General features: G+C 39.7%; 1 protein-coding gene and 1 long non-coding RNA gene across 10 annotated transcripts in view; one reads left to right on the top strand and one right to left on the bottom strand.

The window, feature by feature from the left end:
- Nf1 (neurofibromin 1) overlaps positions 1 to 16,275 on the top strand; it is a 242,020-nt gene that overhangs the window by 128,938 nt on the left and 96,807 nt on the right. For all 9 annotated transcript variants that reach the window (XM_006532442.4, XM_006532436.4, XM_006532438.4 and 6 more), the window contains 5 exons: positions 190 to 348; positions 1,246 to 1,343; positions 2,908 to 3,054; positions 4,802 to 4,948; positions 7,246 to 7,356. In XM_006532442.4, coding sequence (XP_006532505.1) covers positions 190 to 348; positions 1,246 to 1,343; positions 2,908 to 3,054; positions 4,802 to 4,948; positions 7,246 to 7,356 — 662 coding nt within the window. The remainder of the gene's footprint in view (positions 1 to 189; positions 349 to 1,245; positions 1,344 to 2,907; positions 3,055 to 4,801; positions 4,949 to 7,245; positions 7,357 to 16,275) is intronic.
- AU040972 (expressed sequence AU040972) lies at positions 13,196 to 15,504 on the bottom strand. The gene is made up of 4 exons (NR_045305.1): positions 15,419 to 15,504; positions 15,111 to 15,191; positions 14,857 to 15,037; positions 13,196 to 13,885 (listed from the first exon to the last, which is right to left on the bottom strand). It is a non-coding gene; the product is annotated as an expressed sequence AU040972 (long non-coding RNA).

The following is a 16,275-nucleotide window of genomic DNA, read 5'->3' on the forward strand; positions in this document are numbered from 1 at the left end:
AAATCACACATGATTACAGTTAAGGATAAACCGTATTTTCTGGTGTTTTGGGACAAGGAAAAAAGTTAAAAACAGATCATTCAAAAGATTGATAATTGGAATTTTGTGCAGACTTTGACCTTGAAGCCTTTGTTTCCACTTATATTTCAACACAAACTGTCTGCTCAACTCTCAACTCCTCCTCCTCAGGTGGTTAGCCAGCGCTTCCCTCAGAACAGCATCGGTGCCGTAGGAAGTGCCATGTTTCTCAGATTCATCAATCCTGCCATTGTCTCGCCGTATGAAGCAGGGATTTTAGATAAAAAGCCACCACCTAGAATTGAAAGGGGCTTGAAGTTAATGTCAAAGGTGAATTATTTTGATACTCTTACAACGTTTAATTTTCCTTATAGCTAATTTTTCAGTGTTTCATATTCAAAGTACTTTGTCTTCATTTTGCTTCAGTTATGTGCCTTTTGTTTTAATTTGTTTGTATTGCAGAGGAACTTTATATACACACACACACATATATACATATACATGTACATATACATACACAAAGTGGGCACTATGAGGGGAAGGTATACAAGCAAATAAGTATCTAATTTGTCTAATCAGTGAGGGTTTTCTGTGTAACTGCTTTGAAAAATTTGAGGTGGAAATAAAGATGCAGATTGTAGGATTTCTTTAGTCTTTATTATTGTTGTTGTTGTTAACAGCATTTGAAACTGTGAACATGAGCCATGTGTAAAGTGCCTACCATGCAAGCATGAGGACTGTGGCTCAGATCCCCCAGCACCCATGTAAATGTCAGGGGTTCATGACATTCAGCCTATAATCCCAGCATGCTGGAGGCAGAGGCAGGGTCCCTGGAACAAGCTGGCTAGCTAGACTGAGTCCAAATACTCCAATCATGTGAAAGATGCTGTAATATAGAAGATGGGCAATGATGGGGGGAAATAGCGTCAAACTCTGGCCTCCATATGCTTGCACACATGTACCAACTCACACTTGCAAACGTGTGCATATATGCACATATCACACAATACACATGTAATAGATACTTTGTATCTATAACATGTATAATAATATTTCTACTTGAAAAGAATTAAAACAATATTTAGGATATTTTTTACAATAATGAATAATTGATTTGAACTGCCAGTAGAAATATCAATGGAAAATTTATATTTTAATGACTATATTAATTTATAGGTTTCATATAGCAAATAATCTGACTACTCATAATCTTGTTTGATTGTTTAGGTACTTCAGAGCATTGCCAATCATGTACTGTTCACAAAAGAAGAGCATATGAGACCTTTTAATGATTTTGTGAAAAGCAACTTTGACTTGGCACGAAGGTAAGCAGCCAGAGTCTTCAGTGGCCACCATGTCTCCATTTTACTGCAGTCCGTGTATCTGGTCTACATTAAATTTCTGTATGTGATTCCCCACCCCCCCAATCCTTTCTAGACTAAGACCACATTTTTGTTCTGTTTAACTTTAAGACACTGAGAAAACTCTCTGGAACCTGTAAAGCACTGTTGGCGTTTTCTCACTTAGGCAATGCTGCAGAATGGGCTCAAGAAGATTCCTCGTATTAAAAACCATAACCATGCGATACAGGTTATGTCAGGGTGCTTTTATGTTAATAATACTTTTGTTTCTGCAGTTTAGAAGTGTCTCTGAATTTAAAACAATACTTCATATACCAAAATGTACAAAAATATAAGATTTTGAGTGCGAAGAAACAGATAATTGTAGAGGCTTTACGACTGAATTTTCATAACTGATTCTTCACTTTAATTCTCTGAATTGTTGGTTTATTTGTAACCTTGGGGTAGTACTGTCTTTGCCAGGGTTACTTTTTTAAAAAACAAGTGAGATGATTCCTGGGAAAGTGCTTTGTGAAGGTGCTGATGTTCAGAAGTCATTTGCCAGCACGAGAAACTGAAGGGACTGGAATCTGCACACAGCCACCACGACCAAGTGCTCAGCACAGATGAGATTTATTTCTCACAGAGGGACAGAGAGCAGGAAATGAGAGACAAAGACAGGAGATAGAGGATAAGGGAGAGGGAGAAGGGATGTTTGTCCCGGGGAACAGGGGTTGGGCCCTGGAATGATGACAAAGGCCTGCCTCTGGATAGAGAGGAGACAGACATAGCCCATAGGCAAATGGCAGTTTATAAAGGTAAAAAGGGGACACCCAGTGTTAGGATGAGGTGTTTGATTTTAGTGGCCAAAGCAGGGCTTTTGACTGCTGGACTTCCAATACATAGATAATAGTCAGCCTCAAGAGGAGGAAGTGGCCAAATAAGGGACTAGACCTTAGTGGCTACTTTTAGGAATGTAATCTAACAGTGTTTAGCAAAGTAGAGGGGATGGGGAGAAGGGCAAAGTCTGCCAGAGCCACGTTTGCAGGCTTGAGCTGGCAGAATCCCTTCAGAAGCCTAGCTGATGTCACTCATGTCACGCATCCTTCTGCAGCTGCCCTTCCAGTTTGTTGTCATACAGTGCTTCCTGGCCTTTGGTGTCTTCAGGTAGAAAATAACTATTATGACTACTCACAGATGGTTAAGACTACCAAAGTTCCACTCCTGGCTCTGACAGGCAGCTGGTGTAACTTTAAGAGAAGTCTTTACCTAGGCCTCCATGTCTTTTATCTGTTAAGATACTAGCTTGTTCTCCAGATTTTATCCATATAAATTTATTGTTCTCCAACTTCAGAAGACTGCTCTGCAGTTGAAGTGGAAACTAATATCAGAAATGGGAAGACAACTTTCTCCTTGTGCTTCTCATTTACACTGAGGGCATAAGGCCCCCTCCTTTGCAATCACAGCTACTATATTACTAGACTCTATATAAATGTAATGCATAAGTATACCTGGGGTTAAAAATTCTAATGGCTTTGTATTTTTGCAGGTTTTTCCTAGATATAGCATCAGATTGTCCCACAAGTGATGCAGTAAACCATAGTCTTTCCTTCATCAGCGATGGCAATGTGCTTGCTTTACATCGGCTGCTTTGGAACAATCAGGAGAAAATTGGCCAGTATCTTTCCAGTAACAGGTATATTTTCCAAGTCTTGGGGAAATTAAACACTTAGTTTAAGTTGAATTAATAAAATTATTGATCCTAAATATTGATCTTCTATTTGCACATTTTTGCAGTATTATGATTTGGAAAGAGAAGCGCAGATTCACATGCATATGGCAAAACTTAACTCATGTTATATGATTCGTAGCACCAGCTGTGGAACTACAAGTTCCACAATCACAGATGCTATTTATTAAGTGTATGAAAACCAAGCAGCATATAGAAAGTACCCAGTCAGTCAGGCACAGTGCCATGCTTTTAATCCCACTGTGTGCAATGCAGAGGCTGGTAGATCTCTGTGACTCTGAGGCCAGACTGGTCTACGTGAGCTCTGGGCCTGCCAGGGCTACGTGGTAAGACCGTGTCTAGAGGTAAGGCAAACTAGAGAGAATGAGACGAGATGCAGTAACTCAAAGTATTTGGAAATTATTTCACTAGCTTTTTAGTAAAAGCTTCTAGTGACATAAATTAACCTGCTGTCCTTTGTCAGAGTTATTTCCTTTTAAGTTTATATAGAATTGTAAAGGGCTCCAATTTCTGTGTCTGAGGAGATCACTGTGGCTAAACATCTAGGAGATGGAAGTTTAAAAGTAAACTTGTTAATCCTTTATGGAGTGTTTATGGGTTGATGTAGGCATGGACATGGCTGACATGTGCCCCTGAAGCAGGAGAAGGAAAGGACTTTATCCTGGCAGTACCCAAGTAGCCTGGAGCTTTGCTTAGCTTTGTTTTTTGTTTTTGTTTTTGTTGTTTTAAGACAAGGTTTCTCTGTGTAGCCTTGGCTGCCCTGTAGACCAGGCTGGCCTCAAACTCACAAAGATCCACCTGCCACTGTCTCCCAAGTGCTGGGATTAAAGGTGTGCACCACCACCGCCTGGCTAATAACCTGGAACTTTTAAAAATGAACATTCTCTTCTTTTTTCATGATTTGAATACATATGCACAGTTTGTTGAAATTTTTAAATGTGCTACTTTAAAAATGATACATATTTCAAACATGAAAATATAGACAATGATTTGATAGTTTCATGTCTGCTCACTAGCTTGAATATCCTGTAATTTTGATATAACCACTAAGGAATAGGGGGTTGGGGAGAACACACACTGAGTATTCAGACATATAAGCCTATGGGGCTATTCTTATTCAAACTACCACATTGCTCTTCCAGTTTGTTTTCCAGCACCCATGGCAAGTAGCTCACAACTCCTCTTAATTCCAGCTCCAGAGGATCTGATACAAACTTCTGGCCTCATACACAAATACACGTGAATAAAAAATAAATCTTTAAAAACATGATATGATACCAGCATTTGGGAGGCTGAGGCAGGAGGATCATGAGTTTGAGGTTAACCTGAGCTAACTATAATAAGACAATGTCTCAAAAAAAAAAGTCCATAAAAGATCATCAGTTACTATGGTTACATAGGCTCATGTCCCAAACACGGTTTTCACAAGATAGAGTCTGTAGATGAGAATGTTAGAACTATCAATTCTAAAAAACAAAAACAAAAACAAAAACAAAAATCGAACTTAAAACAGTAGGTTTTACAGGTGGGAAATAATTGTGTTTCTAAGATCTGAAATCTTTCGATGCTGCAAACTTACAAATCAGGCAGGAACAGTAGTTAGAAGAAAAGCAAGCGGTGGCAGTCTAAAGGAAGGTCAGACTCCCCAATTAATGTGAAGTGCCATTTAATAAGCATTTCCTGTTGTTACCAGGGATCATAAAGCTGTTGGAAGACGACCTTTTGATAAGATGGCCACACTTCTCGCGTATCTGGGTCCTCCGGAGCACAAGCCTGTGGCAGATACACACTGGTCCAGCCTTAACCTTACCAGTTCAAAGTTTGAGGAATTTATGACCAGGTAAAACACAACTTTGAAAGGATGAATATGTTTTGGGAGGTGTGAAACAAAGTTTATTACCAAACCACTTACTGAATGTGCTCATGCTGTATTAATATAGCATGTTTTGTTTTGCTTTGATATATTGATTTTCTTATAAAAAGAACGATGTCTTACAAAAAAGCCAGCTTTTTTTAAAACATTTGTTTAGTGTGTGTGTGCTTGCGTGCGCGCTTGTGTACCATTGCCAGTGTGAAGTCAGAGAACAATCTATGGGAGTCAGTTCTCTCCTCACACCGTGTCCCACGGGACCAAGCACAGGCTGTCAGTTCAGTGGTGAGTACTTTCAGCTGCTGAGCCATCTTGCAAGGTCTCTTTGGCGTAGTCTTCATTTAATACTTTAAAGAACATATAGAGAGATACCATTATTTTCATGTTATAGTTTTAGAAAATACACTAAGCAGACATAACTTATTGACCTGAATTCACACCTGCTTTATGGTTCTTTTGGATTTAAATCCTAAGTTCTTATTACCGTACTAACCCTTCAAAAAGTCCATGGTTCTAATTTTTTTTTTTTTTTTAGTTTAAGACTCAGAAAATATAGTACACTTAAATACTGCTACAACAAACATTGTTTTATATCTCATTTAGAGGACTCTAATCTATCAACTAAAAGATTCTCACTAGTAGACACACACTTGATTATATTTCACAAACAGTACATTGTGAACGGCTGTGAGTTGGTTGTTTTATTCATAGGATGTGCCAATGACAGAAGGAAAACATTCTCACCTGATGTTCAGAAGTTAATTTATAAAAGTTAAGTTAGACAGTAAGAGCCTACTTTGGGGAGAGAGGGAAAGAAAGGGAAGATAGTGTGAGAAGATCCAAGTCTGTAAGAAGAAAGCTTTGTTCTCTTTAGTAAGGCTAAGCCTTGTCTCTCTACTGCATTCTCCTCTTCTTGCTCTCTCCTCCTGCTCTGATGTCACAGTAATGCTCTTACTCTCAATGCCTTTTCTCCCAATGCTATGCCTTTACTTGTGAGTTTTTCTTGAGTTCAGTTCTGTCTAAAAAGTTCTCCTTTGTCCTGACTAAAAAATTATCCTCAATTCTGTTCTAAAAAGTTCTGTTCAGATAAGCTAAAAAATTCTGTCTAAAAAGTTCTCCTCAGCTCAGTTCTGTCTCTTCTCTGTGCCTCAGCACTTATACATCTTTTTGAATATATGATCACATGGTAAAAATTTCATCACAAGTTTACACATAAATTCAAATCATAAATTGAAATAGAAGTTTACAACGGAGAATTTTGACATGCATATCCATTAGAAGTAATTATTTGGCTAAACATTCATTACCAGTCATGGCTCCACAGGTTCATAGAGAATTGAAAACCATAACTAAGTTATTAGTGAAGTTTTGTATAGATAAACCCAGTTGACATCTTCTGTCCTAGTATCTATAATAAATCGTAGTTCCCTTTTTATGCCTTTGGTTAATGGTTTTACAACTTTACAACTTCTTGGAATATACTCTTGAATAGTAGACTATCTGTTTACTATCAGAAGCAATTAACTGGTGGCACATGGGAGACTGGCAGAGTTCTCATTGCAGTTTTGACTATCAGAAAAAAATCTAATAGTTGCACTGTAAAAGAGCTTAATAAATACTGATACAATTTTAGAATTTCTCATAGTATCAGAAAGAATTAGGAAGTCATCTGTCTATATAGCATTACTACAAGACAGTACGTCTTCATAGATCTGCAGAGATCTGCTCAAAAGGATGGGCTAATATCTAGTGATTAAAATATATGTAATAATAACAGGAGAAGCATAGTAATAGCAGGAATCTCTCCTAAAATTATTTTCTTCTGAGCTGTGCCTTCGGGAGCAAATATGTTGTGGATTATATTAGTCCTCCGAGGAACACTATCTCAGGAAGATCACCTGCTAGTTATTAGCTTGTCCTGTGATGAATTCTGACACTTTCTCACCTTTCTAAAAACCATAAATGAGAGGATTGATGAACTGAACTTGCAAGGAAAAGCAAACTAAAAATCCTTTTATCTGAAAAAAGAAGTAGCATGGGTAAAAGGCGAGCAACCACCATGCATGTCCAGGGGTGGTGTTAAGTAATCCCAAGAGAGTCATCCTGACTCAGGAACACACCTTGACATTTTGCCCTTCAGAAAACTGGTTGCTTTTTAGGTATTTTGCTTTTTGGTGTTTTTCTTTTTATTGTTGATTAATCACATTTTTCTTTAACTAGGCAACAATTTGTATAAAGACTCTTAAGTGACTCCCTCTTTGTTTTAGGCACCAGGTACATGAGAAAGAAGAGTTCAAGGCCTTGAAAACGTTAAGCATCTTCTACCAAGCTGGCACCTCCAAAGCTGGGAATCCTATTTTTTATTATGTTGCACGGAGGTAAGAATACATTTTAGTCTCTTTTAATAGGGTTTTTCAAGTGATAGCAATTGCAGAAACGTGATGCGATTTTTTTTTTTTCCTTCTTGAATTAATAGCCCTTAAAGCCATGCCTCCCTAGATAGTATGCTTACTACTAGGTATTTGTTTGAGAGTATGCACTTCATATGTCTTTGCTACATCAGATGTTAAGGCACCACCACAAGGAGTTACTATCAGAGTGAAAAGTCTTTCGGGTATATTCTGATTTTATAATATCTGCAACACAAAAATCAGAACCCTCCCTACACACACACACACACACACACACACACACACACACATTTAAGAAGAAAGAAAAGCTAGTATATTGTATGAGACTGTATCAGAGCAATTTTATCAGAGCGATTTAAGAAAGAATTACTGGAGCTATAGGAAATGGCTATAAAGATGGATAGGGTGGCCTGGGAAATAGACTGTGATGTCCTCAGCCATGCCATGAGCTGTTCTTCTTCCTCTTCCTCTTCTTCCTTCTCCTCTTCTTCCTCCTCCTCCTCCTCCTCCTCCATCTCCATGGTGATGGGCTTGCCTTGCTTTCCCTGCCATGTGAAAACTAACATGTGGTGGTACTTGGTTAGGCTCTCTTCTTCCCATGAGAATGGCACAACCCACAGTGGCTGAACTTGGACAAAAAGTGATACTACATAGTGGCCCATGATAACGAGATGTTAAGGGCAGTCCAGCAGCTCTAGGACTTAGTCTTCTCAAACTTAACAGAAATAAAGGAATTATGTTTATTGACTATGGTCATGCAAAAACGTGGCAGAGGTTGAGAAATCATACAAAGCAGGAGAAGGAAGAAGAATGAGAAACGTGAAACTTTTTAAATTAGATACTCAGCTGTCCAGAGTTCTGAGTAACTGGGGAATAGAAAAGGAACAGGAAAACACGCTTACCTTTGTCCTTTTTTTAACAACTTTAAGGAATATCTTCTAATTCTAGGCAAATGTGTTAGTCCATTTTTAAATATAGCATTTAAGAGGCCAAGGCAGGAGGATTATATTGAATTAGAAGTCCACCCTGGGCTATCTCAAAAGACCTCTCCCAAAAAATGGGAGGAAAAAACGACCCTCCTTATCTCTCCACAAAACTGTTCTTGTCTTGGTTGTTCTTTCTAAGATAATTTTAGTTTTCTGTCTTTTTTTTTTTTGGAGACAGGGTTTCTCTGTGTAGCCCTGGCTGTCCTAGAACTCACTTTGTAGACCAGGCTGGCCTCGAACTCAGAAATCCGCCTGCCTCTGCCTCCCAAGTGCTGGGATTAAAGTGTGCACCACCTCGCCCGGCAATTTTAGTTTTCTATTGCATTTCAGCCTTGTTGGTATTTCAGCTTTAACCTTTAGTACTATCAGGGTATTTTGACTTTTCCCTGCTATATCTAAGTTGTGAGGACTGGTAAGGAGTGTGTTAGATGTGTGCCTCACTCCCAGCCCCCTTTGAATTCTTTGTAGTTTAAAGGTAGCAGAATGTTGGATTTTATCTTCCCCTCTTTATGATAAGGAACTGTAAGTTTGTGGCCTTTTTCTCTGGTGGCCTAGCAGAGGAAAAGCAGATTGGCCTGGCCTTTCGACGGGTTTCCACAGCTCTAAATCAGGCCTGCACACCTTAGGTTTGCAGTTGCCAGGGATCCCCAGTCTGCGGCTTATTAGGTGTTCTGACTCTTCATTTTTGAGAAGGAAGAAAATATGCTTGCTAAACTTCTGTGTCTCTTTCGGTGTAATTTTGTAACAAACTGAGTTTCGTGTTTTCTTTTTCTGGATATGATATTGCCAAATCAAATTTTCAGTACTTAGGAGTTTTAGTTTTTGCTTCATGTTTTGAAATGTGGCCTTACCAAGTAGCCTGTCTGGCCTATAACTCAAGATCATTCTGCTTCAGCCTCTCGGGTGCTGGGTCTTTGGGGGCTTTTTTGTTTTTGTTTTTTAAATGTACATGAACATGCTTGTCTATCTGTGTATCCTGCTGCCTTCAAGAGGCTTCCCTGGAGCTGACGTTATAGGCAGTTGTGAGCTACCATGGGGGTGTTTGGAATTGAACCTGGATCTTTTGGACACATAGCTAATTCTCTTAACTGCAGAGCCATCTCTGCAGTTCCTGAGTGCTGGTCCTAAAGCCATGTGTCACCATGCCTTTCCTTTCTGAGATCTGGGAGAGCTTCTGCTCTCACTTTCACTGGGTACAATGCCTACCTGCAGGACAAAGGGGCACAGTGGGAAGAGCAGAGAGAGGCCCTGTTTCTCATTGTGACGGTAAGTGAAGGCCTTATCTGTACAGGCTTCTGTGACAAGTGGCTCTGGAGTCTGGCTTCTTTGGTGTCTACAGACATTTGAAGTCTAAATGTCTTTTTGGCCTCATCTTCACATCATGTGTTCTTTCCCTGTCATCGTAAGACTCTCCTTTTCTTTCCTCCTGCCCTCTGTGGGAGGCACCTGTGAAATCGGATGGATCCGCTGAGGTATTTAGTGTAGGCTTTGGTTATTACCAAGTCTCTTATTTTATCAGAAAGTGGGCCTAAAGAAAACCACGAGTCAAGAGCCATACCAGGAAGAAACATCACTAAGCCATAATTGCTGCTCTGTTTCTTGGCTTTGTGTTTAACTCCATTACATGGTTCTCTGATTTCTGTGTCATTTCAGCTTTAGCTCAGCCAGTGACCCCTTCATTACCTCAATATAGCTTACCTGACGTTCTTGATATGTGGTTCAGCTGGAAAGTACCTCAGTGTTCATCAGTGACTGTCCTTACATACAGGTTTACTTATTTTAAATTGGATCTTCATGATCTATTCATTATCTAGTATTACCATCTGTTACTTTTGAAATGTCTTACATTAAGTTTTATTTATTTTTATTATTTTATTTATGTATATGTGTGAGTATATACACACACATATGCATATACATGGACCATACACACACACTCCCCTTGTGTATGCCTTATGACCTTAAGGACAGAAAGGGCTGTAGCTGTCAGTGGTTTGTAGTCTTCCAGCCTAAAAAGCCCTTGTCACCCACTTGAGTAGCACCTCAGGCTTTACTGGCTTGTCTTGAGTTTCTTGTCAGTTTCTTAGACTGTCACGTTAGCAAGGAACATGGATTATTTGGTTCGTCAGGCCTGGGTCATGAGCTTATGCTTAGAGCTCAGCAGTGCATGGATGGCAATAGTATATTTCTGTCATTTGCCTCGTGTGTGTGTGTGTGTGTGTGTGTGTGTGTGTGTGTGTGTGTGTAAGTGTAATTAAAATGTTAAAACCTAAGCATTTCAGTTGAGAGTTTCCTCTTTGGGATACTGTGATTATTCACAGCTGTTTGGAGGAGGGCATTAATACAAATTATAATTCATATTTACTTAATACTTTCTTCACATCAAACTACATATTGTATATTATATAATTTTTTATTTCATCCCAATATTGTATAATTTTTTATTTCATCCCTATCATAACCTTCTGAGGTATTATTTGCAATCTTTGACATGACAGAAACTCAATCCTGGTTATCAGAAAAATCTAAATAACAGCATTTTCTAAGCCCCCTGAGCTTCCACATCAGAATCTAAGGACAAGGCTTCTTTTTAAATTTTTTCATTAATGTATCTATTTATTCACTTTACATCTGGATCACAGCACCCCTCCTTCCTCTCCTCTTAGTTTCATCCTCACAAATCCCTCTCCCCATTACCCCTTTTCTTCTCTGAGGAGAAGGGGAGCCTCCCCTCCTTGGGTACTACCCCACCCTGGGACATCAAGTTGCAGCAGGACTAAGAACATCCTCTCCCACTGAGGCCTGACCAGGCAGTCCAGATAGGGAAGGGGATCTAGTGGCAGGCAACAAAATCAGAGACAGCCCATGCTCTAATTGTTAGGGGACCCACATGAAGACCAAGCTGCACATCTGCTACAGATGTGTAGGGGGCTCTAATTCCAGTCCCTGCATGCTCTTTTCAGCCTTCCATGGGCCCAGGTTGACTCTGTATATCTTTCTGGGGTACCCTTGACCCCTCTGGCTCTCTCAGTCCTATACCCCACTCTTCCACAAGGCTCCCCCAACTCCTCCTGATGTTTGGCTGTGGGTCTCTGTATCTGCTTCCATTGCTGCTGGATGAAGCCTCTCAGGAGACAGTTATGCTAGGCTCCTATCTGCAAGCATAGCAGAGTATCATTAATAGTATCAGGGGTTGGCTCTTTCCCATGGGATGGATCTCAAATTGGGCCAGTCAGTGGTTGGCTGTTCTCTCAATTTCTGCTTCATCTTTATCTCTGTGCATCTTGTGGGCAGAACAAATTTTGGGTGGAAGGTTTTGTGGGTGGCTTGATGCCTCCATCCATTGGAAGTCCCACTGACTACAGGAGGTGGCCACCTCAGTCTCCATAGCCCCAACTGCTAGGGTTGCCCCAATAGACTTTGGGAGCCTTTCCCAATCCCAGGTCTCTGGCTAGTCCCACAGATGCCTCCCCGCTAATTTCTGTCTTCTCTCCCCAAACTGTCCTGCCCCTACCCCCACCTGATTCCCATCCCTGTTCCTTGCCTTACTCTATCTCCTATCCAGTTCACTCCCTCTGTCTACCTCCAATGTCTGTTTCATTTCCCCTTGTGAGGGAGAGTCATATATCCTTGGGGACAAGGCTTATTTTGTATATTTAAACTGGCACTCCCAAATGACCCATCTGTAGTCAGTCCACTTGGGTTCTGCTGTGTCATTTTACTCTTGATAGCTTAGCTAGTTAGAATTGTCACTGAGTTCCAAACTAATCTTAAGTTGTTTTTTTTTTTTTTAAGATTTATTTATTATTATACATAAGTACACTGTAGCTGTCTTCAGATGCGCCAGAAGAGGGCATCAGATCTTAATGGGTGGTTGCGAGCTACCATGTGGTTGCTGGGATTTGAACTCAGGACCGTTGGAAGAGCAGTCAGTGCTCTTATCCATTGAGTCATCTCGCCAGCCCTAATCTTAAGTTCTAACTCACCATGTCAATAACTGCAGGAATTGTTACTGTTAGCATACTGAGTTTGTTAAGTTAAACCCATTCTTGTATATAAACATAAAAATCTAGCCAATGTTTCTTTAGTCTCAGTACTCAGCCCAAGGTAGAAGTAGTTGAGTCTCTAGTTTGAGGCCAGCCTTGTCTACATAGTCAGTTCCAGGACAGCCAGGACTACGTACAGAGACTCTGACTAAGGGAAGGAGAGAAAGAGATGGGAAATGGACAGAAGGAAAAGGATGGAAAAAGAAGGAAGTGGGGAGAAGGAGAAAAGGGGAGGAAAAAAAGTTCAGCTAACAGTCAAGAGACATTTTCCTAGGTAAAATGAGTTCTTAGTTCTAAGCATCTGATTTGCAAACAATCTTTTGGAACCAAGTCAATATTTACTCAGAATACGTTCCTATTATTGGATCAACTGTATTCTGCTTTAAAAAGGTCCTGGAATGATCTACTGCTATCATACTTTCATGAAAGTGGTGTCCCACAAATGGGTATGTTTGTAAAAGACTGTTGTTTATACCCTATTTGTGCTATTCAGTCTATTTAATTAAAAATAATAAAATATAAAACAGCTTCAGCTTCCCCCATACCTCTCTTTATCTCCCAGCTTCTCCTGCCCCCTTGCTTAAATGCCTCTTCCATAATTTCTTCTCTTATCTTTAATATAGACATTTGAGTTTGATTCTATTTTGCAAACATTTAAAACACAAATGTGATGTTTTGCTTATTTTGGCATTTAATAGAGCACTGCACATTTATAGGAAGGAAATGATTATATTAATGTAACATTTAAATTATACAGTTAAAACTTGCCATGGTTGGGGATTTAGCTCAGTGGTAGAGTGCTTGCCTAGCAAGTGCAAGGCCTTGGATTTGGTTCTCAGCTCAGGAGGGGTGGGGAGTGACAAAACTTGCCCAAACCCAAATCTTACTAGAATAATAATTTCTTCCACAGTAAATTAATATAAATTTTATTTTCTTAGTGTGCTTGTCATTTAGTAAATAATATGAGGTGCTGAAGTGAGCAGGCATTTGGGCTCATTTCTGCCTGAGTATGTACAAAAGAGTAAAAATACTGCACAGAAAAAGGGAGTGAGTGTTGAAGACTGGTCTGAGTGCCGTGCTCCCGCCTGCCACAGTCCCTGCAGTCGTGTTTATGCAGGGACTTGATGACCTGTTTCCTTGCCAGGTGCTCTTGGAGATGAGCTCCGAGGGCTTTGTCCCAGGATTGAGGCTTGGTCTTGATATGGCCTGTGGGCTCCTGGGGGAAGACGAGAGCATTCCAGGACTTGGGTTTCTTGTAGAATTTGAGGTGGTAGTTGTTGTGGTTGTGGTTGTGGTTGTGGTTGTGGTCATCCCAAGACTCAAGTTTTTTGTAGAATTTGAGGTGGTATTTGTTATTGTTGTTGCTGCTGTTGCTGCTATTGTTGTTGAAATTGTTCCCATAATATGAGCACACATGAGGAGCAGGGTGACAGTGAAGGAATGCTTGGTCATCGTTTTCTTTTGCTTTAAAGTGATCATAAAATTTAATACTCAGTTCACAAACACATAGACAATCACATATCTTTAGTTGTATCTCTATAGTATATTCACATAATATAAATGGACTTTTAAATTATTCATTAATGACCAAATAACAACCCTCCTTTCTGAACCTCACCCGATAACAGACTTGTTTTCTATCTAGGTCACTAACTTCAGGAATAAGCGTTCTGAATACTAGAAGGAGCTTGATTTTGTTTTCCTGTTTTGCAAACAAGTTAACCATGAGGCATTTGAACCAGTAAGAATGGGGTTGGTGTGAGGAACAGGACAGCAGCAAAGGTTCGACCTGAAGGACTGGCTGACAGACTGGGTGGGAGAGGAGAGTAGCAGGAGGAGGAGGAAGCTTCTCGCTTAGTAGTTTAAGGGGTAGCTCTACAAATTAGAATATTACTTTTAAATCTTTACAACAAAGTAGAAGAAAAAAACCAACCATAAGTCAAATGATTTCCCCAATGCTAAGGTTTCCTTCATTTTAACCTTCTTTAGGGGTAGAAGAGAGCAAAGGGCGAGCTGTTAAGAGAATTCCATAGCTTTTTAAAAAGGAAATCTAGAATTGACTACAAATGAGTCTGCCATTTTACAGCTGAGCCTACACGAGGGGTACATACAGCATGTCTAGAGATGCCTATTCTACAGTAAGCAGACTGAGAGCCTGAGTCTGAATCCTAGTTCAGGTTCTTTAGCCGGTATGAATGGTAACACAGAGCAGGCTCCTATACCAAAGGGTCAGTACTCTCTCTAGAATTAGGCTACTTTTCTCTTAGCATGTATTCAAATCTAATAGCTTGCTATACCTGTAATAAGCAGACCCCTGCTTACCATGATAAAATATTATATTTTTTGTTCAAATCTTAAACTTAAATTTTAGGAATATATACAAGAACTTCTATTTCATTCTAATACATAGTTAACCATTTTCGAGTTACTACTACCTTTTGATTTGGCAGACTAGTTTTGAAGATTATGAATTCAGCCTTTGTCTTGGGTCCTGGAGAATGATCCTGAAGGGAAGTCTCTTCTCACTCTCCGAGTTCTAAATAATATAGCTAGGAGCCAGTCACGTGCTTGGAGCCTCGCCTCTTTGGAAGTATCGGAAGGAGCGTTTCCAAACATCTAGTGTAAACAGGCAGACTTTGACAGAGATTAAGGCATTCAAATAAAATCTTTGTAAAGTCTATGTACTTACTTAAAGGATCCAGTGAATACCTCACTGCATTTAATCTTCCTGCATGCACCCAAATGGATTGCTTCATTGGGTTGACTCTAACTAGACGAATATATAATTTGCTTTGTAATTATCATGATTTCAAACCAAGTAAGAGCATTAATGATGATTTTAAAATAATTTAGGAATTTTACATCTTAAGAGATTAAATGTTGATAAATAAAGATAAAAGTACCCTCGCATGGCACTTTAAAGAAAGAATTAGACATGGAAGTGATAGTGTGAGACTCAATTACAGAAGTTTCCTTTTAAAAAATGTCCTAAGCCACCTCTCTCACGAGCTGAAGTCAGTGTTTTCCGGGGAAATAGGGCTGTGTTGTAGTAACAGCTTCATCTTCATGGCAGGCACCGTGAGTGTAGCAGGAATGGACACAAGGTGTGGTGTTGGTACACAAGGAAGTCACTGCGAGAGTGGCGGGGAACAAGCCAGTACATGTCCTTACTCTGTGCTGAGTTTTTCCCCTCCTTTGAATGAATAGGCAAATGCTTGCTAAATCTCTAACCTCACTTGTGGAGGGTAGTTGTGATCATACTTAGAAAATCAACAAAAGAAGCCTCTTGGCAACCAGAGCAGTGCACTAAGTCACTGCCTGAGATAGTGAGTGTCTGCTACCATGCCTCTCCTACTCCCTGCTTATTCTGAGAATTGACTCTAGGGAATAGAGTTGAAATGGTTGTAGTGATGTTTACTCCTTGAGCTAACTGTGGCCCAGTAATTAATTATGTTTTTCTAACCCTGACCTTTTGAATTTATTCTTTTACTCCTCCCCGCCCCTCTTTGAGACAGAATCTTCTGAACATCTGGCCTTAAACTCACCATCCTCTTCCCTCACGCTTCCAAGTGCTCAGATTACAGTGTGGCCATCAAGTCTGCCTATTCAGCTTATTATCAAGCTTCTAACAACTCAATCTTGCCTTACTTACTTCAGTGTTTTCTCCCTATTTTTTCTCAGAGTCTCTTTGTTTTGTTTTGCTTTATAAGATAGGGTCTCATGTAGCCCTGGGTCTTCTCGTAATCTGTTAATTTCATTTATCATTTAGCCAAATGACTAGCTGTCTAACCTTTGGTTTCTCACTATCTTATTTTTTTTATTAACCTTAATGATGCTAAACAAACAAAAATTAT

This window comes from Mus musculus, chromosome 11 (assembly GCF_000001635.26).
Source record: "Mus musculus strain C57BL/6J chromosome 11, GRCm38.p6 C57BL/6J".
NCBI classification, from domain to species: Eukaryota; Metazoa; Chordata; class Mammalia; order Rodentia; family Muridae; genus Mus; species Mus musculus.